Genomic DNA, 23742 nt, shown 5'->3' on the forward strand with positions numbered 1-23742 from the left:
TGAGAAAATGGGGGTTAAAATAGGAAACAGTACAACAAAATGGCCGTTTTACACTTTTTTCTAGTAAATTCCTCTCTATATATCCTATTCTCTATGTTTAAAGCTAAATTTTTACATTTTCTGATATCAAGCCTTTTTTTGTACTTAAAAATGTCAGCAGTTTTGTTTTGGTTTTTGAAATATGAAAAAAATTTTATGTTGATGAATACATGATTGTTAGAATTAGAATATTTTGAACATGAACTTTTGGACTTTTTAACAGATTTAAAATATTGGAATTTTCACAAATGATAGAATGTACTCATTCTAAATATACCTACAAAACAAAAAAATCAAAAAAAACCTGAAAAAGTAAGTTTTAGAATAATTTAAATCTTATGAATGTTATAATGTCTATGTATTGTAGTAGATCTTGTTTTTTTCGACAAATAAGTTCGCCACTGCCATATTTTCAACAATCAGTATTCTAGCATCAGACCGAGTTTTCTTTAAAACATCAAATATTTTCTTTATTTTCATACAAAATATACATTTTTTTGTATGTTTAAATACAAAATACTTTTGTTTTACAATGGTTTAAACTGCATAACAGCGGAAACTTTTTATTTGAAAGGACTCAGTTTTTCTCGTATAAACAGCTGTCTTGTCTCACATTCCTTAAATTACACATAGGCCTTCGAGATATCCAGATAGAATTTACCAAATTCGTCGGATTACAACGTATACGGTTTAGCTCTTTCTTAATTGATTTGTTCAGAATCCCTGGAGGAGAAGGACAAACACCTGAGGGAGGTGGAGACAGATGTTGCTGCTCTTTCCAGGAGGTAAATTTACGGGGGCACAATGGGGTTTTTTTTTGGGGGGGGGGCAGCAATATTGAGTTTACACCATGAACCTCTTATTTAAGTCAAATAAGGCTCGGTCGCTTTTGTAATTTTTTTGAGAGAAGCTTCTGAAGCATAGTAAGGTTGTGTTGGACATTTTGAAATCCTACGGAAAACTGATAATTTCCGTGAAAACTCTTAAAATGGATATTTTAAACACGAATCAGAGACAAAACTAATACTTTGGCACCCCCCACATCTTTATATATCTGTTATGATCTATTAATATATCTAGATTATCCTAAATCCGTTCTTGTAAAAAAGCTATTAATTATATGTTTTTCCCCCGAAATAGTGCACTCTAACAAAGACGACATTCTGAATATATTGCAGGTTTACAGGATCCATTCTCAAGGATAAATATATGAACGGGAAAAGTAATTATAAATTGATATCATTATAAATCTATGCAAGATACAATTGATACAATGTTTCTGATTGAAAAGATTATCAGAATATATTCATTTTGTCCATTCTCACCATGAAAAAGAAGACAAATGCATTTTAAGAGGTGTATTGTGACAAAAACTAGTCACCCCCCTGAACCCCTAAAATACCCCACCGTGGGGGGAGGGTACCCAAACCACTTAGTAGCATTATAAAACACAAAAAAAGTCAACTATCTATCCTAATTAACTCGTTAACACTTCTAGTCCACGTGGATAGCAAGTACAAATTCTGCGTCAGCTGTTTTTATACAAAGAGGCCTAGAACATTACATTGTGGTATTTGTGAGCATAGTAGGCATTTTTTCATTTGGATTTTGATGAAGAAGAAATGTATTAAAATGTATTGGATGCTTGTATTTCAAGCTGGGGACATTAATCTAACTAAAGTATGCTTCCTATTTTCAGTTGCTAACCCCGTATTAAATACCGTGCAGTATACAGATCTGCACATTGCAAATTCTAAATAAGTGCGAATTTTAAATCCTGAAAAGAATCGATAGTTAATTGCAGTACATTTGGGGAGAGTAGGGCAGGGTCTTGGATGTTTAGGCAAATTTAATTAAGAGGACGTAAGTGGTTAATATAATATAGATGCTAAATACATGTATTGTACTGCGGCTATTAAATACATGTACTATACTGCAGGTAAACATGTTAAATACGTGTACTGTATAATGCAGGTAGAGATATTTAATAATACATGCACTGCACTACCGGTATAGATACTAAATACATGTATTGTACTACTGCTATTAAATACATGCATTTACTACGGCTATTAAATACATGTACTGTACTGCAGGTAAAGATGTTTAATACGTGTACTGTATACTGCAGGTAGAGATGTTAAATACATGTACTGTATTGCACTTCGAGATGTTTAATACATGTACTGTACTGCAGGAAGAGATGTTTATTACATGTACTGTACTGCAGGTGGAACTAGAAGACGAGGATGGACGCAATCAGGAAAAAGATGCAGTCTCTCAAGGGAGAAACTGATTCCCTCTACGCTACCATTGGACGGTATGTACAAATACAAAAGTATTTAAAAGTGTACGGCAATATAAACAAATTCAGTGTTTGTAATGATGAATTTTGTTTTCTCATTTGTGTGTAAAATCTCCATGAATTAATCTAAATCTCACTTTCAATCCTCCTCGCTGTTTTCTCCCCAAAGCATACAAAGCATACAAAGCATACAAATCATACAAAGCATTCAAAGCGTACAAAGCATACAAAGCATACAAAGCATACAAAGCATACAAATCATACAAAGCATTCAAAGCGTACAAAGCATACAAAGCATACAAAGCATACAAAGCATAAAAAGCACTAACATAAAATCTGTATTTCAACAAACTTTTCTATTTAGGTTTGAGGATGCCACCAAAGCCTCAAATGCACAAGCTGATCAGGTATTTAAGTTAGGAATAGTAATAATAATAATAATAATAATAATTCCTATCAGACAGGTATATAGTCCTTCATAGTCTATACATAGTCCTATTAAACAGTATATAGTCCATACATGGTCCACAGAGTCCTATTAGACAGGTATATAGTCCATACATAGTACACAGAGTTCTTTTAGACAGGTATGTAGTCCTTACATAGTCTATTCATTGTCCAATTAGACAGGTATATATTCCTTCATAGTCTATACATAGTTCTATTAAACAGGTATATAGTCTTTACATAGTCTATTCATTGTCCAACTCCNGTGCAGTAGGAGTCAGGGGAAGAGGTGATTTGCATGCACAAATCCCATAGTTAATGGGTTCATCCCCTTTAAAAAGTAATTCGCGGTTACATTTAGAGGAATTGAAACCAATGAGGTTATTATTTGAGATGATACGAATTTATTATTTACAATTGCAAAACTTGCAGAACAACATCTTGTCCTAGTTTTTCAATCTATGTTTATCTAGGATAATGTGCACGAAGGAGGAGGTAAAGGGGTCCTATCTATTTAATCTATATCTATATATGACAATTGTTGATGGAGGAGGAGGTGGAGGAGTGCTATCTATTTAATCTATATTTATCTAGGATAATGTTGATGGAGGAGGAGGTGAAGAAGTCCGACGAGAATCTTGCAGGAACCATCACCAAGCTAGCCGTCACCAGCAAGGATGCAGATAACATATTAAAGAAGGCCCGTATCCCGTTTCTAGTTCCCTGTCTCCTGTCCTTATTCTCCTGTTTCCTGACCCTGGTTCCTGTTTCTTGTGTTCCGTCTCCTGTCTCCTGTCCCTATCTCCTGTCTCCAGTCCCTATATCCTGTCTCCAGTCCCTATCTCCTGTCTCCATTCCCTATCTCCTGTCTCCTGTCCATATCTCCTGTCTCCAGTTCCTATCTCCTGTCTCCATTCCCTATCTCTTGTCTCCTGCCTACTGTCTTCTGTTTCCAGTCTCTATACCCTGTCTCCTGTCTCCTGTCTCCTGTCTCCTGTCTCCTGTCTCCTGTCTCCTGTCTCCTGTCTTCTCTCCTGTCTCCTGTCTCCTGTCTCCTGTCTCCTGTCTCCTGTCTCCTGTCTCCTGTCTCCTGTCTCCTGTCTCCTGTCTCCTGTCTCCTGTCTCATGTCTCATGTCTCATGTCTCTTGTCTCCTGTCTCCTATCTCCTGTCTCCTGCATCCTGTATCCTTTCTCCTGTATCCTTTCCCTTGTCTCCAGTATCCTGTCTCCTGTCGATGTCCTCGATCCTTTGTCCCGTTCCCTGTCTCCTGTCTCCTGTCCTTATTCTCTTGAAAAATGACAGGAAGATATATCCCATCTCCTTAGAACATTTAAACAATTTCCATCAATTCCTGAGTGTAGAATTCAGAAAATTTAACAATTATCTTTGAAAACTTTCTCAAATTCAAGTTTTAGGTTTTAGGTTAAACATTTACTTTTCCTTAATTAGAACTAGTTATACTACACGCTCTAGTAATTAGAAGCATTTAGGGTATTCATGCTCTAACTGTTTACAATTAGGCAACATTAATATAATAATTATTATAAGTTTTAAAGGAAAGTTAATCAAATTCAAAGGTATTAATAATAATTTTTACATATTTAAAGTTAAATATTTATTGTTCTGCAAACATTTTTAACTTTAATACACATGACAAAATTCACATTGATCAGAAAAAACTCTCCTAAAGAGGTCTCTCCCTGCATGAAGGTTGAAGTTTACCCTCTTATGGTTGCAGGTGAAGGTGTTCGAGTCCAAGTGCATGAACAACGAGGTAACGATCGAGGAGTACGACAAAAATCTCAGATGTACAACCAAGATGGCCTCCGATAACGAACAGAAGTTGGACGAATTGAGCAGAAAACTCGGAGTACAGGAGGACGAACTCAGTAGAGCTACAGGTACAACCTTCCATATACACTATATATACAGGACCCATAACACTTTGGACTAGAAAAATAATTTCAGAAATCTGATCTGTGTATTTTATAGAGTTTTGAAGAAAATGGTTTTACCAGGAGATTGAAAATCAACTTCGTAATTGAAATGGTAATATGTGCACTTTACTATGCACAATAGCTCTGTTTCATGTTGATTGGACTATCTGAAATCATAAATTGAGCCTTCTTATTCAACATTTAATGGGTCTTAGTGTGGATTTTAGGTTTTGAATCTCTTTTATCTATGTAAAAAATTTCATAAATCATTTGGAATTTTTAGGGGACATTTCTTTTCTATGAGAGGGCCGTGATTTGGGCCAAAACAGTTCTGCCGATTTTTAGAGGACTATTCCTTCCAAAAACCTGACTGGACAAGTTTTAGCTGGCAAAAACTTTAGTCTTTATTGGGTAGTTTTCAATTGATAGCTCAGACTAATAATACAACTTCATTTGTTTGCATTTGCATGCAGCACACTTCAACACAAATATGGGATTTCTTTTGTTGGAACTAATCCCAACTACACCAAATTATGCCTTTACTGTAAATTCTGTATAAAATCTACTTGGAACGGGGTTTTCCTAAATTGACACCTGTTTTAGATAAAACTACGGAATTTTAATCATCAAGGAAAAAGTTTGAAAATCCTGGTATTCTCTCTGAAAATAAAACAAAACACAAATAAAGAACTTCACATGATACGAAGCGTGTCCAAGATATTGTTTACAAGGGGTTTGTAAATGTATTGTCAAAGAGGTTATCTCAGCGACTGCACAATACTAAACTATAGAATTATACAATGAGGCTCTTTCTTATTTAGTAGTCCGATTTACAATGGGACCCTTTAACTTGCCGTTTTCCATCTTGAAACATGATAAATTCAGAAAATTTCATTAATTGTATCAGCAGATAAAAAAATCCACAACCAACTTTAACAGAGATACGAGTACAACAATTAAAAATGTTGTCAGACGAAAAAAGTCACTTTTAATTACTTCTTAAGTCTCTTGTACACAAAAATACACCATGAACATACGTCCAGCATCGTAGAACTTCTGTAGAGTTCCTTTAAATTGATATTTGTGTATTTAGACCGTGCTGCGCTGGCTGAGAACAACCTGAAGAAGATTGAAGACGAGCTCCAGCTGGTCGGAGAGAACATGAAGCAGCTTGAACTGTCCGCGGAGAAGGCGGTGGAGAGAGAAGAGAAACTTAAGGATAAAATTCTTCAGATTCAGCATAAATACAAGGCAGCAGAGGGCAGGTTAATAATCATTTTCCTTAAAAGGAGTGTAAGCGTCAATTGTTTGTATAATAAGGTTGGTTACTCTCGATGCGCTCACGGCTCTATAATCAGTGACGTGATGACGTCATAATAGGTTTTTTCTATCAATCATAGGAGACGACATTTTCCGTACATTGGAGCGCATCGAGAGTAACCAACTTTATTCTACAACCTTGGTAAGCATCAAAACCTTAGTAAGCGTAAGTACAAGTAACCCTCCATGAAAAGATTGAAGTTAACGATTTACAAGGGTACCCTTGAAACCTTGATCGGTCATTTTCGCCCGCAAATGAAATAACAGTCTGTTTTCTCTTAATATATCATCGAATAAAACAATATATAAGCTTCCAATTGTCAGATTTGGTAAATATACAAAGTTACTAAAAAGTAAGTTTGTTGTCAGTACGTTTGTGCACGAAATTTAAACCCTGAATTTCTTTGTTATTTTGTAAATTCTAAACTTTTAAAATTGTAATTTAAATAACGTATCCAATGTCTGAATGTGACAAAGATTGCCTTTATTGCCCAACCTAATCCCCTTAAAAATACTAAACTTGTTTTAATAGAACCCTGCACCCGATATATCTGTTTAAGCAATAGTATAAACTCTCATGCAAAAATCTGCATTTTGTCAATTTCTTATTTTAAACCTAAACTAGAAATAAGCTAGCTGGAGTATAAAAATTTCATCTCTGTAGGACTAATAACTGAAATACTAAGCTAAAATAAGAGACCAAGGCGTTACGACAATTCAAAGTCAATTCAGTATTGATAATTAATCCACAACTTTCATAGCTGTTTAGATCTCTGTGCAAGGAATGTTAGAAATAATTTGTTTCAAGGATTCTTTATTCTCTTAAATGCAGAATTCTCTTAAATGATTATCTGAAGAAAATGTCAACTTGTACTTGTAAATCACAAAGCCATCTTTACTTTTGCAGAAAACTTTAAAGAAAATATATCGATTTAGATTCCTGGGATTCAGACTTAAGGGGTCCGTCGCGGAAATATGACTCAATTTTTCGTTTAAAGAGTTGCATTCCCGATTTACAACGTTACCCTTTAAATCTACGCGAAGCAAAAATGATAAAGATATCCTTGGTTTTTTATCTGAAAATTGATAATTTCAAGTTTTAACTTGTGGAGTTATCCAGCAGAAACAGTTTTCCAGATAGAATAACAACAATCTTCCTCATTGTGAAAATTCCTATAATTTCGAATAAACCGTAAAAAAATATTTCCAAAAGAGTTGTAATTTTCATTGTATCTATATTTTCATGGTATCTATATTATATGGTATCTATATTATATGGTATCTATATTTTCATGTCATGGTATCTATATTTTCATGGTATCTATATTTTCATGGTATCTACATTTTCATGGTATCTATATTTTCATGGTATCTATATTTTCATGGTATCTATATTTTCATGGTATCTATATTTTCATTGTATCTATCATTGTATCTATATTTTCATGGTATCTATATTTTCATGGTATCTATATTTTCATTGTATCTATATTTTCATGGTATCTATATTTTCATGGTATCTATATTTTCATGGTATCTATATTTTCATTGTATCTATATTTTCATGGTATCTATATTTTGTCAGACATGAAATATTTCAACTTTCAAAAGATGGAATGTTGTCTTATGGTTTAAAGCAATAAAATAACTCACAAAAGATGGAATGTTGTTTTATGGTTTAAAGTAATAAAATAACTCACAAAAGATGGAATGTTGTTTTATGGTTTAAAGTAATAAAATAACTCACAAAAGATTTGAATTATTTCGCAAGGTTACAAAAGAGTAAGCTGTGACAAAGGTTTATTTTGTTTTCAACAAATAAAAGCGACAATTTTTTGTTTTTGTCGTCCTCTGTAAAAACATTCAGGATTGTTTTATTAGATTTTATCATTTATTTCAAATTCCATCTGCACGAGGTGTATTTTACAAGAAAGATTTGTAATCTAGAACTGTGGAAAGATAATCAGGGTTAAAATCTGTATACAATATAGGTCGAGCTTAACAACTGTCTCAGGCAGTAAGTTAGGCATGCATGAAGGCATGAAGTATTGTCAAAGCATTGGAAACTTAAAGGGACTGTAAGCGTATTTCAATTGGTTCTTCATGCAAAGACGTGAATGCTTATTTGCAACGTTAACCTTTAAACCTTAGTCTTTGAGTTTAAAAGGTACTTGAGTGAATCGGACTTGCCAGTCTTCAAATGCCACTTGAATTAAAAAAATGCCTCTGCTAAAGATCTGAAATCTAAAATCTATATATATAAAACATATCACTTATGTATATGGTGGTTCAAAAGTATTAGCGGTTAAAAAAATATGATTTTGAGTAAATTATAATTGACGAATGAAAGCGTAAATATTGTATTCGTTTTTTCGTATTCCATCCCATTCGGGGGAAAATTGAATTAAAGGCCAGAGAGCAATTTCCAGGATAATAATATATTTTAAAACTTTTTTACATAGATTTTAAAATACCAAATCCATTAACATAATTATAGTATCAATGAGGTACCGTGATTGATAAAACATTTTTATATCAAAATGCAATATATACGCATTACGCATATCTCAAAACAAAAACAAAAAAATAGCGTTTAAACTTACATTTTTTTCTCTTTGTCGTCTTTCCTTTAATCTTTCCGTTTTTTTATGCTAAATAAAAGAATCAAATCAACAAAAATTTTGTGAAAAAGTTTTAGATCGGTTTTGGTCATTTTAGAAACAATTGAGAGAGAGGTTTGGAATAAAAAAGATTATTATTCTCATCATAAACATAGTTCAATGACCACAAATTAATATAATTAGCGTAATCTTTGCTCTTTCTTTTGATGAGAAATAAGGATTTTGTAATTTTTAACTGTTAAATTAAAAAAGGTTTCCTGCAAAGTTTTGCTCTGAAAAATCTTAAGAGTTTGTTTAATTCAAAGAAAGAAGAAGACGACAATAATTTCCGCTTTTTACATCTTCGTATTATTATTTTTTTAATTTGGAATCGTTGATTTACATTAATCTATTCCAGGTTTGAATACGGAGAGATGAACATCACCAAGCTGAACCAGAAGATCGACAACATTGAAGACGAGATCTACAGGGAGAAACTCAAGATCAAGAAGTGTGCGGATGAGCTTGGAGATACCTTTGATGACATGCTAACAAACTACTAATTCATGTCGTTGTTGACAAACTTCTGACTTCATGTCATTGTTAACAAAGTACTAATGTTATGTCGCAGTTCACAAAGGACTTATATCATGTCGTTGATGATAAACTAATGATTAATGTCGTCGTTAGAAAGTACTGATATCAAGTCGTTGATAGGAAACCACTGATTTCATGTCGTTTTTGACAAATACTGAATTCCTGTTGTTATTGAAAAACTGCTGATTTTATGTCGTTATTGACAAACTACTGATTTCATGTCGTTTTTGACAAACTTCTGCTTTCATGTCTTTGTTGACAAAACTACTGATTTCATGTCTTTGTTGACAAAACTACTGATTTCATGTCTTTGTTGACAAAACTACTGATTTCATGTCGTTCTTAAAACATCGAACATTTGTTAAACAATACGTTTAAATCATTTAACAAACCGAAACGTTCATGCAGTCTTTAGTGAACTGATTGAATTGCGTCCTATCCTATATTAAAATAATTTACATTATTTTCTACCATCTGTTATGTAATGTTTATTATTGCTAGCTGACTCACAATAACCAAATTCTTGAAACTATTTTTACATTGTAAATAAATTATTAGAAAATAAAAGCGAAAGTTCAAAAAAAAATTATAAAAAAAATCCTTCAGAAAAATGAAAACCTTCCATGATGATTTGACTATTCCTGGTTAGGTTAGGTTTCAGCCCCCTCTAGCTCCCCCCTCACTTGACTCCAGCATTATTATGATTGTGGACCATCTTTTATAAAATTTTGCCCATTAAGAAAAAGTGCTAAAATTTTTCTTTGGCACTTCGCACATCATTATGAGAGGAAAACAGGAATAAGCCCGTTACTGGCAAACAAGGACAGAGGACTTCGATTAGAAAGACTATAAACAAGGACAGAGGATATTTCGATCAGAAAGACTATAAGTATTATTGTTGTCGCAAAGGAACAAGATTCTGACGATGAACAGATAGACAAGGTATAATCCACGAATCAAAATCGATAATGCAGAAAACTCTTTATTTCCTAAAAAAATAACGAAATGAATAATGATAAATAATTATTACAGGGTTTACAAATTTATAATGAAAAGATTCTTACGATCTATTTTCCTATTCGTGAGACTATCTGATATGGATTATGGATAGACGAAAGAAAGTCAGTTACTGCCAGGAACTACTTGCTACTTAGGACTGCATAGACCTAAGATTAAGGGACTATAGTCTATATAGACTATATATATATATAGTGGACAAACATGACTAGTGGATGAATTACAAGAAGCTGATGTAGAAGGCTTTATATACATAGTGAATATGACTAACAGACACCAAGAAATACATGAAAAGACACGAGAAGGAGAGACATTTTTTGGCGCTTCGCGCACATGTTTAATTAATTTACTCATGTCGTTCCTTTTAAGGCTGTTGAAAGTATATTTTTTTAAACACAAGAACAAGCCATGAATATTATAAGAATTTGGTATATTATTAAAAGCACAGAGCCAACCCTTAAACAATTAAAAATGATGGGTTTTTTTTAACAGCCCTTTCATTAAAAAAATATTTCGTACCCCCCCCCCCAGCCCCTCAAAATCGAATTTGCCCCCCCTCAAAAAAATGCTAGTTGCGCCATTGCTGACTAGTCTTGTTATTTTATTGAAAGGCATAAAAAGACGACATTTATATATTTCAAGCTTTCTCTCTAGGTGACATCCAACGGTTTAATAGTAAAGTCTTCAAGTCAATTTCTTATCTTTTTGTTTTTTCATATTTTGAAACTAGTTTAAAAAAACTCCTACCTTTATCAATCTATCTATCCGGCTGCAGTCTGTAATAATGTGTTTTTATCTATTTATCTATTTAGCTATTTACGGGGTTTCCCAAACAGAAAAGGTCTTCAATGACGACTGAAATTTTTTTTATTAGTAACCTTTCATTTAGTTATCTAAACTATATATTATATTTTGAGTATTATAAATATGGAAATATATAAAAAAAATTCTATCTTCAGTGGTTTCACGTCAATACTTACTTTTCATTTATTGGTACTCCTTGTATCTATTTATGTGCGTGCCTACATATCTATGTATGTATCTATCTATCTGTACTTGTCTGGCATGTTTTATCTCTAAAGGTAGCATGTTTAAAAACTCCTCAGTTTCCACCTGTATTTCAGGTATAGAACATTTTCACTTTTTTCTCAGAACCAACGAGCTGCAGGTCAAAGTCGTAACATGTTGCCAGAAAAAAATGTTAAAATTTATATTTTTTTAATGAACCAGTTTAAACAGAAAAATCCACGAAAATTTGAGTTTACAATTACAAAGAAAAAAGTCAACTTGAGAAGCAACATTTAAAAAAATTTTAAAAAAAACGGTAAAAGCGTTGCTAAAAAAGGGTGCTTGCAGGGAGCACCTTACAAGCCTAGTTTTTTAAACTAATAAATTAAATCTTAAAATATTAGAAGACCGAGTGAGCCAAGGATATATTTATTCTTTAAGTTTTAAGGTTAAGTGTTTATTTTTTCTGATCGTTATTTTGTCTATACGTTATTGTAACGTTCGCATTCCTTTATAATCCCGTTTTTACCAATTGAATAAGAATTTTTTATTTTTTTTTTGCTATATAATTAGTCAAGTATATTCAATTATTCAAGAAAATGCCACACAATTCATATGATAAAAAGATGTGTAAAATTGGATAATTGTTTTTACTCTCATTATTTACTATTTGTAACCAATTCCAATATATATAGGGTGAGTCAAAAAAGTTTGATTTGCGTCGTCTTCTTCATAAAAAATTTTTTTCATGAAATTTTCATTTTTGGTATTTTTGCAATATTTTGGAATATTCTCTTTATTTGTTTGAAACTCGCATGTTACCACTAAAAAATCCGCGAACCTTTTTTACAGTCAAAATTGAAAGTGAAAAAAAAACAAAAGTGTGACAATAGATAATTGCTATCCAATCCTAAAATTTCATAAAGTTCGGTCTGACTAATTGAGAGATATATTCATAAGAATCCCCAACATTTTAATAAGATATATCTGATTTAGTGTTCAGTTAATCATAAAACAGCAGATAACTGTTGCACATTAATTAAAATGTCCTCTATTCTTTTGATGAAATTTCACCGCACTAATTCTAAGATCTATTTATAGACGGCCTTGCTTGGACACTGGACAGGTACACTAGAACTAAATTGAGAATTTTCCTGATACGATTTTGCGAATTTTCTCCATTTCCATAAGTCAGATTTTTATGAAAGTTTAGGATTTAGATAGAAATTATACATTAAAACATTTTTTATTTTCTTCACTTTTGATTTTAAGAAGAAAAAAGGTTCGCGGATTTTTGTTGTAGTACCATGTGAGTAATAAAAAAATTAAAACAATGTTCCAAAATATTGCAAAAATTCCATGCATAATAATTTGATAAAGACTACTTTAATCACACTTTTTTTACTCACCCTGTCCCTGTATATATATATATAGGCGATTTTTGTGTGCATAGTGTGTTAATAAATGCGTTTATAATTTCGGTCAATTCAAATGACGCATGAAGCACAATTCTGCGTAAATGTCTGGTCTACGCAATGATAGTTAAAGAAAGAGAAGGACAAGAACATCTTGCAGAAATAGAATATTAACAAAGTGTCTGTACCAAACTCTTAACTAAAGTAAATCTTATTTTATATTGAATTCTTTTTCTGAATAGCCAGCTTAATTGCTAAGAAAGAATTTTGAAATTTTTGATTACACGCAACCAAACAAATTTGTTCTGTTTACTTCTCGATTTAAGTGAAAATTAAGAGTTAATAGGTCGCAAAGTTGAACCAGTAATTTTGTGTTACCGTTTTTTTATCGATGGAAATAATTTTTAAGAAATAACAATTAAGGAATGGAAAAGTGAACCATATTAATTTAGGAAAACCAATTTTATATTTTTAGGATGAAATTCAAAGTAAGAGCAGATCTGGACCTGGCACAGAGGTGCCTTCTGGTGGTCATAATCTCAATTACTCTCTCCTATATAATTAGGTGATAATTAATTGTACAGTACATTTTGGGTGGGAACCCCCGCCCGCCATGAGCCTACGCTATGCGGACATTAGCCTCCCAGATTTGCTTTCAGTATGAGTCTTTGCCATGCAGATTGCAGACAGAGCCTCTGCTATACAAAAAGCCGCCACTATACAGAAACAGATTTCTTAAAATTCCCGAAGCTCGTGGAGTTGTACTGCATAGCAAATCTGAGAGGCTCGTGTCTGCATGGCGGAGGCTCATGGCAGCCGAGGGAGGGAACTCCTGGACGTCATGAGCCTCCGCTTTGTAAACACAAGCCTCTCAGATTTGTTAGGCAGACCGAGCCTCCTCTATGCAGACCGTGCCTCTGTTATGCAGTAAACGAGCCTCCACCATACAGCACAACTTTTTTAAATCTTGGTTTTTATGTGAAATAAAAATCTTTAACAATTTTTTTTTGACATAGTGGCATAAGAATTTTACTAAATATTAGAGTTATTTATTGATTGTCATGATTAGAAACATATATGAACTCGTAAAGTGGTTTACAAGATTTATACTAAAACTGTAAACATTTCATTTGCAGAAAGGAAGATATTTGGAGAAATATTTCTGGAATAAACTTAGTTTTTTTTGTTGTAATCTTTGATTTAATCAATACTATTATTTTAAAAAATGTCAAGATTTAAATAAATGATACAAATTTTCTAGATTTAATTTGAACTACAAAAAACATATCGCTTAAATCAAAGATTATAAAAGCTGAAATGAAATTCAATTCAAATTTGTTTTCTCTAAATATTTTCCTTTTTGTGTAAAAAATGTTTAAAGTTTTATATACACTTTATAAGTCATAATTACACATTATTCATGATAATTGATCAATATTTTTCATCTTTGAGAAACCTCTCATACCACTATGTCGAACAATTTGTTAAAAAATCTTTTATTTAACCTTAAAACACAAGTTTTAAAAACCTCCTGTATTACACAGGCACATTTTGATGTATTGCGCATGCTCATTACTGCATAGCTGAGGCTTGATCTGCCTAACAAATCTGGGAGGCTCGTGTCTGCATAGCAGAGGATCATGGCGTCCACGTACAGTACAGTACAGTACAGTGCAGTACAGAGGTGTCTCCTGATGGTCATAACCTCGAAGTATCATATCTGTTTTTTTACTATTTCTACTAACGTTAAAATTATCATTATTAAAACTAATGTTATTTCGATTATTTTTAGGATTGTTTTAGTTATTATTATACCATGTAATATTTCTTTTTTAGTTTTCTTCTGTTGAGTCAGTACTTATTATGTCAGCTTTTCCTAACTCTTGGATTAGGTAAATATAATGTTTTGTTTTATAAATATAATAATAATTGAAAGTTAGAATTTTTTTAAAGAATTTTAATCTTTGCTTGCTTTAACTGACATTTAAAGAAGTTGATTTTTTGCAAAGATGTGTACTTTTATTATTGAACATTCAATGAACAAGTCCAAGGGTTAACAAGTTTTCTGAGAATTCAAATTTTTGTTAGTTTAATCAAGCCCATACAATATTTTTTTAACATTTTATAAGGTTTATTTTTTATTTTAGGGTTTGCTATATTGCAGTCCTCAGTTCAACTGGAAGCAGAGGATAAAACTGTTCTTATTACAGGTACACTGACACACTGTACACTTCATATTTTACACTGTACACTTTATACTGTACATTTACACTTTATACTGTACATTTTACACTTTTTACTGTACACTGTACACTTAATCTGTATACTGTACACTGTAAATTGTACACTGTAAATTGTACACTGTACATTGTACACTGTACAATGTACACTGTACACTGTTCACTTTTACTCTACACTGTACAATTTATACTGTGCACTGGAAACTTTAAACTGTACATTGTACACTATACACTTTACACTGAACACAATACACAATATACTGTACAATGTACAGTTAAACTAGGGGGCTGTACAGCGCTGAGTGACAAACGTTACGTTACAAATTGATTTTTAATCTTCAAAACGGTTTATCGTATTTTTTTTTACATAGCTGTCCTATTTAGTGTTGATTATTTAAAAGAATCGAAATTCTAAGTTTACAATATTTTATAAAAGTTAAATCGTAATAATGTCTAACAATGTTTGAAAGTATGATTTTTAGGATGTGATACTGGATTTGGTTTGGTTTTAGCCAAACATCTTCACTCCCTGGGCTTTACAGTGTTTGCTGGATGTTTGCTTGCAGACAGGTTGTTATAGAATTCATTCGCTTTTTACAATACTTTACGACATATGCTTTAAATTGAAGTTAAGAGGAGGAGAGCCATGATAGTCCCACTCTTCATACGCCCCTGTGCATTAGTGAAGGGAGCCATGGTAGTCCCACTCTTCATACGCCCCTGTGCATTGGTGAAGGGAGCCATGTTAGTCCCACTCTTCATACGCCCCTGTGCATTGGTGAAGGGAGCCATGGTAGTCCCACTCTTCATACGCCCCTGTGCATTGGTGAAGGGAGCCATGATAGTCCCACTCTTCATACGCCCCTGTGCATTGGTGAAGGGAGCCATGATAGTCCCACTCTTCATACGCCCTTGTGCATTGGTGAAGGGAGCCATGTTAGTCCCACTCTCCATACGCCCCTGTGCATTGGTGAAGAGAGCCATGATAGTCCCACTCTTCATACGCCCCTGTGCATTGGTGAAGGGAGCCATGATAGTCCCAATCTTCAAACGCCCCTGAGCATTGGTAAAGAGAGCCATGATAGTCCCACTCTTCATACGCCCCTGTGCATTAGTGAAGGGATCCATGTTAGTCCCACTCTTCATACGCCCCTGTGCATTGGTGAAGGAAGCCATGGTAGTCCCACTCTTCATACGCCCCTGTGCATTAGTGAAGGAAGCCATGTTAGTCCCACTCTTCATACGCCCTGTGCATTGGTGAAGGGAGCCATGGTAGTCCCACTCTTCATACGCCCCTGTGCATTAGTGAAGGGAGCCATTTTAGTCCTACTTTTCATACGCCCCATGTGCATTGGTGAAGAGAGCTATGATAGTCCCACGAGTCCCACTCTTCATACCCCCTGTGCATTGGTGAAGGGAGTCATGATAGTCCCAATCTTCAAACGCCCCTGAGCATTGGTGAACTGAGCCATGTTAGTCCCTATCTTCAAACGCCCCTGAGCATTGGTGAAGGGAGCCATGTTAGTCCCACTCTTCATACGCCCCTGAGCATTGGTGAAGAGAGCCATGGTAGTCCCACTCTTCATACGCCCCTGTGCATTGGTGAAGGGAACATGCATGGTAGTCCTACTCTTCATACGCCCTGTGCATTGGTGAAGGGAACTATGGTAGTCCCACTCTTCATCCGCCCCTGTGCATTGGTGAAGGGAACATGCATGGTAGTCCAACTCTTCATACGCCCCTGTGCATTGGTGAAGGGAACATGCATGGTAGTTCTACTCTTCGTACGCCCCTGTGCATTGGTGAAGGGAACATGCATGGTAGTTCTACTCTTCGTACGCCCCTGTGCATTGGTGAAGGGAACATGCATGGTAGTCCCACTCTTCATACGCCCCTGTGCATTGGTGAAGGGAACATGCATGATAGTCCCACTCTTCATACGCCCCTGTGCATTGGTGAAGGGAACATGCATGGTAGTTCTACTCTTCGTACGCCCCTGTGCATTGGTGAAGGGAACATGCATGGTAGTCCTACTCTTCGTACGCCCCTGTGCATTGATCTCACAAGAAGCCGAAGGGAATGATTCTTTTAGTTGTCCAGAGGCTTGGTACTTCAAATGTACCATAGATTTTAAGTATTTATTGAAGATTAATATACATTGAACATGTTTGTTCCACCAATCTCTTGCTTCTCTTGCTCAAAATAGAATATTATGAAAACTGTTTTAAAACATTCTAAAAGTAACTGGAATATAAAAAAAAACTTTAAACATGTTTATTTTAGATTGTTTTTGTATAAATATAACATCTATTGCAACAATTTTGTACAAAAGAGAAAGAAAAAAATTTCAAAACAAATCTTTATATTTTAAAAAGAACATTTTTTCTTTTTTTTTTTGCAAAAAGTATAGATTGTTATTTTTCGAAAATCAATTTTCTTTTTAGGGATGGTATGGGAGCAGCTGAGCTGAGACAAACTGGTTCTAAAAAGATGCACGTGCTTCAGCTTGATGTAACCAATCAGGAAGACTGGTCTAAGGTCAAGCAGTACATAGAGAAAAACATTCCTACCACGGCCAACGGTAATATTTTTTTGGTAAACTTTACGGCATTAACAAATTTTCCGCATTAAAAGCGGTTTTGATTGTGTTTATACCAGAATTTCTTAGTCATATTTAAAAAAGCTAAGTTTTAAAGGGTACATATTCCCAGGCTCCCAGCAAACAGAACTCGGGTTAAAGTTAAGTTTAACTCCACTTAAAAAGTTCACTCATCAACTGGATGAAATCTGGTGGCAAAAACTTGACTGAAACACGATTTTTTAAGTCACAGTTTGTAACTTGGTTCAAAAGTCAGTGCACTACTTTACTCCTCCTCACAACTAGTTGTTCCATCCAGTTCTGTTTGGTGGGCTGTGGATAGGGTTTCCATCGAAAAGGAATAATCGTTTTTCGAAAAAATTTTGCATTTCGTTCGCATTCGAAAAATGCAAATATTTTTGTTATTTTCGCTTTAATATGTTTTGCGAATAAATGCGAAATTTTCGCAAAAAACAAATGCAAAAAATTCACGGGAAATAAATACGAAAATTTTTAGACAAAAATTCTCGTCATCAAAATTCTCTTAATCAAACATTTATAAAAGTAAAGGAAGAGAAATTGTTAATTATGCTACAGGGTGTCCCAATAAACATGGGGATTCAGTGACGAATTCGATATTGTCTTTTAAAATAATTCTTTGATTTAGTATAGTGATACCTACTGAGAGAGTTGTAATCCATAAGATTTAGTATAGTGATACCTACTGAGAAAGTTGTAATCCATAAGATTTTCGTCTGCTATGTTTACATTTGTTTGTTCATGTTTTGACTGCATGCGGTCGTACTTAGTTAAACTTAAGAAAATTACAGTATACAAACAGAGTAAACTTGGCCGTCTTCACTGTTTATCTTGCATTATTTTGCATCAGACATTAAAGACACATCTTATGCAGCCATTTACCGCTTTCAATAAATAAACGCTAGCAGCCATAATAATATTATTGCTTTAGAAATTAGGTATTACAATGCTAATTCATAACAAAGACGATTTCGAATTCATCACTAAATTCCCATGTTTATTTGGAAATCCTGTAGTATTATAAAACTTATAAAACTTCTAATGCTGAGCTCTCAGAGAGCAGAAAATTCTACAAGTTTTTTTTTGTGGAATTTATGGTTGCAGCTACAACAGTTATGGTTTGCGCGGAATTTTTTTTTGCAAAATTATTTTTCGCATTTTTTTCGCGAACTTATTTTTCGCGAAAATTATGTTTGCGAAATACGAACGAAAAAAGTATAAAACCCATTGATAGATTTTAAGACGACATTCTATAAATTCTTTTGATGTTTCCAAAGTTCTGGGTTAAACTGTATGCTATGCTCTTTCAGGATTATGGGGTTTAGTGAACAATGCAGGGTGGGCAACCTTTGGTGAGGTTGAGTGGGTGAGCATGGAGAACTACAAGAAGGCGATGGATGTCAATCTAAACGGTGCAATCTTAGGTCAGTTTTCTCAACACAATTCACAATAGCTTCAATCGTTGCATGATCCGAGCCGGTACAACATTCACTGTACATTCATGCAATTTTCAAAACTGGACCGACGTTAAAGAGGGGCAGCACCTTGGCTTTGATTTTACTTGTCTAATTTGCACTAATATCTTTTTGTAGCCATTTTTTGTACATTTTTAAACTAAAAAGCACTTGTTTTTAACTTTAGCGTTCAAGAAGTAATTGTCGAAATTATCATTAGGATGAATTTTTATAAAAATTCAAACCCGCTTGAGAACCCATCTTTGCGCGCCTGGAAACTAAGTTTTCTCTATAAAAGCCAAACTACTTAACTTAGATCTTTTAAACCAAACTAAGAACATTCCCGTGGTTCTTCCGAGTTCCCAATTTCAATCTTTGGCAAACCGGTCAAGGGGTTGAAGAATTATGATCGGACATCCAAACAAACAAACAAGCATGGAGATTACTAGTTTTTAAACAAAGATACTTAAACTATAACAAATATTTAGGAATAAAGACGATGCTACCTCTGATAAGGCAGGCTAAAGGAAGAATTGTAACTATTACAAGCGGATTAGGTAGGAATGTAAAATAGTATATTTGAAGAATTTGAAAAGAATTTCGGAAAAAAAGAAAAAAATTAGTTTATCTTTATGTTTGATTATCGAAAATAACCTAAGACAGCTAGAAATACCAAATAATTTAGAATTATAAACATTTAGCGTGAATGGGATTAGCGGTTTTAAGCCTCAATTTTCTTTTTAAATGACTCTAAAAAGTGCTGTAATATATTTAGTTTAATTCTAGAAGTGGTTTTTGTAACATATTTTGTCATTGATGCTTTTTTGGGCGTAAACCTCTCTGTTTACTTTAAACAATTGATAATTTTTATTATTCTTTTAAAATCTACATTACAGTGAGAGAAAAAAACATTTGCATAGAAATTAAAATAATGTTCATATTTCAAATTATTTCTAAAAGAGTCCCTAATTTGATGTCATGCAAAAAAATCGTCTATTTCTACAGTTTGCAAACATGGGACCAGGAATGCTGCAACCTCTTTTATAGGTTTCTCTTCATAGAGTTCTGGGTTAAGGACTGTGTTATATTTTCATCTTTTTTTCAGGTAGATTTGCTGTACCTACCAGGTCTCCTTATGTAGCATCAAAATACGCCCTCGAAGGCTTCCTGGGTAAGAATACTGGTTGTTATCACGTTGATCATTTTGGTGATTGTCCGAGGAAGCTTTCACTTTCGATCCCAATTTAACCAAATTAACATAAAAAAAATTGAGTCTTTGTCTCAAATGTTGTAGACATAGACTAAACATACACAAACTGCTCTGAAGGTCTATCTGGATAGACTAAGCAGGCATATGTTGTCCCAGTACGCCATGCTACATTTCCATGAAAGGTTTTTGAACGCAATATAACGGCCAGTTGTTGCATATAATACCCATTCTGGGGTTAAGTTTTACAATTTTTAAAGAAATACTCTAAATTTTAATGTAAAACATAAAATTTATGAATTCAGTCTGTTTTTGAAGGTTTTGTATTTCGTATCCAAAGGATCCTAAATATCTCTGAATACAGACTTCTGTTTATTGGTCGTGTACTCCAGTTGTACACAATGGAACCTGTCGTGGAAAATATCACATTTTCTATCCTTTAATAGATCTCTGTATTCTCTTATCTCTGGTTGAAGTCGTTGAAGGCCCTAGATATTTCAATCTATAAATTCTGTTCGATTTAATAATCTAAATTTAATATATCCTTAAAAAAATTTGTGAACAATTCCCTTAAAACAGTAAAATTAGATTTTAATTATAGACTGTCTCCGGTATGAGATGACAAGTTTTGGCGTCTCTGTTTCTCTGCTGGAACCTGGAAACTTTATCGCCGGAACGAACATTTTTAACGAAAAGTTCGTTAAATCTCAGGCAGAGGAGATGTGGGCGAATATGAATCCTGAGGTTAAAATTGCATATGGTAGAGAACATTTTGATAAAAAGGTAAAATTTTAAATAATTTGTACAAAGGTCAAAACTTTTGGGTGAATGAACGCTTATCTACATCTCAATATATATATATATATATTAATTTTAGTTTTTTTTTGTCGGCACGACCACTACGGGATATAGAAATACAGAGACGAAAATCTTATTGATCTAGGGGTTTACAACACAAAGTTTTTACCTTTGATATAACACCTCACTCTCCATAGAACAAGAGAGGGGTGGCTGCTCTCAGGGTTTTGGAATTGCTCTTAGGGTTTTGGAGTGCTGCTCCCAGGGTTTTGGAGTAAAATGTAAAAATTTATCCGACCTTTTATGAAAAGTCCTTTAAAAAGGGTATTTTAAGTAATAAAGATGTTGAGATGTATTATAAGACCAGCTCAAATGAAACCTTCTTGTATCTAGCTAAAAAATGATAATCTAAAACAAATGTCGTCAGTTTGGCTAATCAAAACTATATGATCGCCACATCCTACTTGAACTGAAATTTGCGATTTTTCCTTGCATATATCTGAAGAAAGACAGTAAAAAAGGGGTAGCAGAGCCCTTTTTTCAATGTTCGGTTTTAAAGCACCCTTTTTAAAGGACTTTTCATAAAAGATCGAATAAATTTTGACATTTTACTCCAAAACCCCAGAAGCAATTCCAAAACCCTAAAAGCAGCACCCCTCGCTACTTTATTTTCGGTCAGTGTAGAGTTGATTACTGTAGTTACGAATCGAAAGCTTAATTGCGGGTGAGCTAATACAGATAATACAGATAATACAGATAATACAATACATATAATAAAGATAATACGGATAATACAATACATATAATAAAGATAATACGGATAAACAATACATATAATAAAGATAATACGGATAATACGGATAATACAATACATATAATAAAGATAATACGGATAATAATACATATGATAAAGATAATACGGATAAAACAATACACAAAATAAAGATGATATAGATAATACAGATAATACCAGATAACACAGGTTATAAAGATAATATTTATAACACAGATAATACAGAAAATACAAGATAATACAGATATTACAGATAATAAAGATTGTACAGGATAATACATACATATATTACAGATAATAGAGAAAAAACAGATTATACAGATAATATGAGATATGTACAGGTAAAACAGGTAATATAGATAATTAACAGAATAGACATAATACAGATTATACAGATCTTACAGATTAAACAGATAATAATACATATAATACATAGAGTACAGATACAAAAAAGATACAAATGCAAATACAGATCAGAAACATATACAGAAACAGAAACAGATACAGATACAGATACAGATACAGATACAGATACAGATACAGAAACAGATACAGATACAGATAAAAGTGTGTGTACAGGTTGATGTAATGAACTCGTATATGCTGAATGGGTGTACAGATATCAGTCCTGTAATTGACAGCTATACAGACGCACTTCTAGATGTCTTTCCTCAGGTTATAAACATAAATAAAAAATATTATATTTTTTTGATAAAATAAGAATAAACATATTCAATAGTTCGATCTAACACAAAAATGGGTTAAAACCATATAGGATCTATTAACAATGAGATATTCTGTATTTCTTTTGTGGCTTTCAAAAGAGAACATTCTTTTAAATAACGGTAATTCGTAATATTATTTGTGAATAATTTTAACTTTCATGTAATTACTGAGAAATAATAGCGACACAAATAATTTTAAGTTTGAATAATCTAAAAATTTATTTTTATCATTATTTTTAATTTTTATCAGATATCAAGACCTTTTTTTAGGTAACATAAACGTTTGATAAAAATTATGTTTACATATCTTTGAAACTGTTTGTAATGAATTTATGATATTTTCCATAACATTCCATTGATGGAAAAAAGTAAAAAATAATCATTTTTATAAAATTATTATTTTAGGTTCGTTACCAACCCATGGATCTGTACTTCAAGACTAGATGTTTCATTGCAACACATTTTCCAGAAAGAATTTATCAGATCCTGTACCTTTAAACTGTTTATTAGGAGCAGATTTTGTATAAACTGTTTTTATCAGATTATCTTTCTATAAAATGTTATTTTTTATCGGAATATGTTATTTTACTGGTTTTGTTATCGGATTTCGTATCTGTAAACCGGTGTTTGTTATCAGATTTCGTATCTTTTAACTGGTGTTTGTTATCAGAGTATGTATTGTTAAACCGTAGGTCTAATTAAATGATACATGGTGGGGGTTGAAAAATGTTTATTGGTAAAAACTTGTTACGGAATATATAGGAGCGTTTTTACTTTCTGTGGGGGGATTTAGGGAGCTTCTCAACTGCTGGAATTGATGAGTCTTCAGAACAGGGAGCAGTCTCGAGCAGAACCGTAGAATGCTGCTTCTGTAGGGAACTGCTTTAAGCTGTAGGTGTAGATGAACCTTTAGAGCTGTCTGGAGCAGAACTGTAGAATGCTGTTTCTGTAGGAAACTGCTTTAAGCTGTAGGTGAAGATGAACCTTTAGAGCTGTCTGGAGCAGAACCATAGAAGGCTGCTTCTGAAGGGAGCTGCTAGAAGCTGCAGGTGTAGACGAACTTTCTGGTTCGGGACTTGGTCCGAAAATGAATACTCTATTCTGATTTTAGAATATCAATAAAATCCCCTTTTGATGGTACAGAGCTGGTTTAGAACTCCGGAGCTGTTCAAGTATTAGCTACAACTGATAATATCATCTTTCAAAGATTTCAACGTTAGG

At 33.4% G+C, this 23742-nt stretch overlaps 2 protein-coding genes and 1 long non-coding RNA gene across 3 annotated transcripts; all 3 read left to right on the plus strand.

Moving 5' to 3' along the window:
• Positions 1–757: 757 nt before the first annotated feature.
• Positions 758–9823, plus strand: LOC111702429 (tropomyosin; the record flags this gene model as incomplete). Its single annotated transcript, XM_023474147.1, is given in 5 exon segments — positions 758–824; positions 3386–3491; positions 4532–4694; positions 5824–5995; positions 9069–9823. Coding segments are annotated over 4 exon segments (582 nt in total). The 3' UTR covers positions 9214–9823.
• On the plus strand, positions 2117–2742 carry LOC111702506 (uncharacterized). Its single transcript, XR_002765426.1, has 3 exons — positions 2117–2135; positions 2270–2359; positions 2709–2742. It is a non-coding gene; the product is annotated as an uncharacterized LOC111702506 (long non-coding RNA).
• A 3339-nt stretch (positions 9824–13162) lies between the features above and the next one.
• LOC111702343 (D-beta-hydroxybutyrate dehydrogenase, mitochondrial) lies at positions 13163–23661 on the plus strand. The gene is made up of 11 exons (XM_023474032.1): positions 13163–13252; positions 14524–14579; positions 14835–14897; positions 15410–15497; positions 17372–17508; positions 18855–18968; positions 19487–19555; positions 20104–20169; positions 20807–20988; positions 22376–22471; positions 22927–23661. The coding sequence occupies exons 1-11, from the start codon at positions 13164–13166 to the stop codon at positions 23017–23019; spliced, it is 1053 nt and encodes a 350-aa protein (XP_023329800.1). The 5' UTR covers position 13163; the 3' UTR covers positions 23020–23661.
• Positions 23662–23742: the final 81 nt, after the last annotated feature.

This window comes from Eurytemora carolleeae, unplaced genomic scaffold (assembly GCF_000591075.1).
Source record: "Eurytemora carolleeae unplaced genomic scaffold, Eaff_2.0 scaffold101, whole genome shotgun sequence".
Lineage (NCBI taxonomy): Eukaryota > Metazoa > Arthropoda > Copepoda > Calanoida > Temoridae > Eurytemora > Eurytemora carolleeae.

Excerpts from the sequence above, each read along its gene's own strand:
- LOC111702343 (XM_023474032.1), top strand. The coding sequence starts at position 13,164 with ATGAAATTCAAAGTAAGAGCAGATCTGGACCTGGCACAGAGGTGCCTT. Across the intron at positions 14,580-14,834 it reads TTTCCTAACTCTTGGATTAG|GGTTTGCTATATTGCAGTCC; the intron begins GTAAATATAATG and ends TTTTTATTTTAG. Across the intron at positions 15,498-17,371 it reads GGATGTTTGCTTGCAGACAG|GGATGGTATGGGAGCAGCTG; the intron begins GTTGTTATAGAA and ends TTTTCTTTTTAG.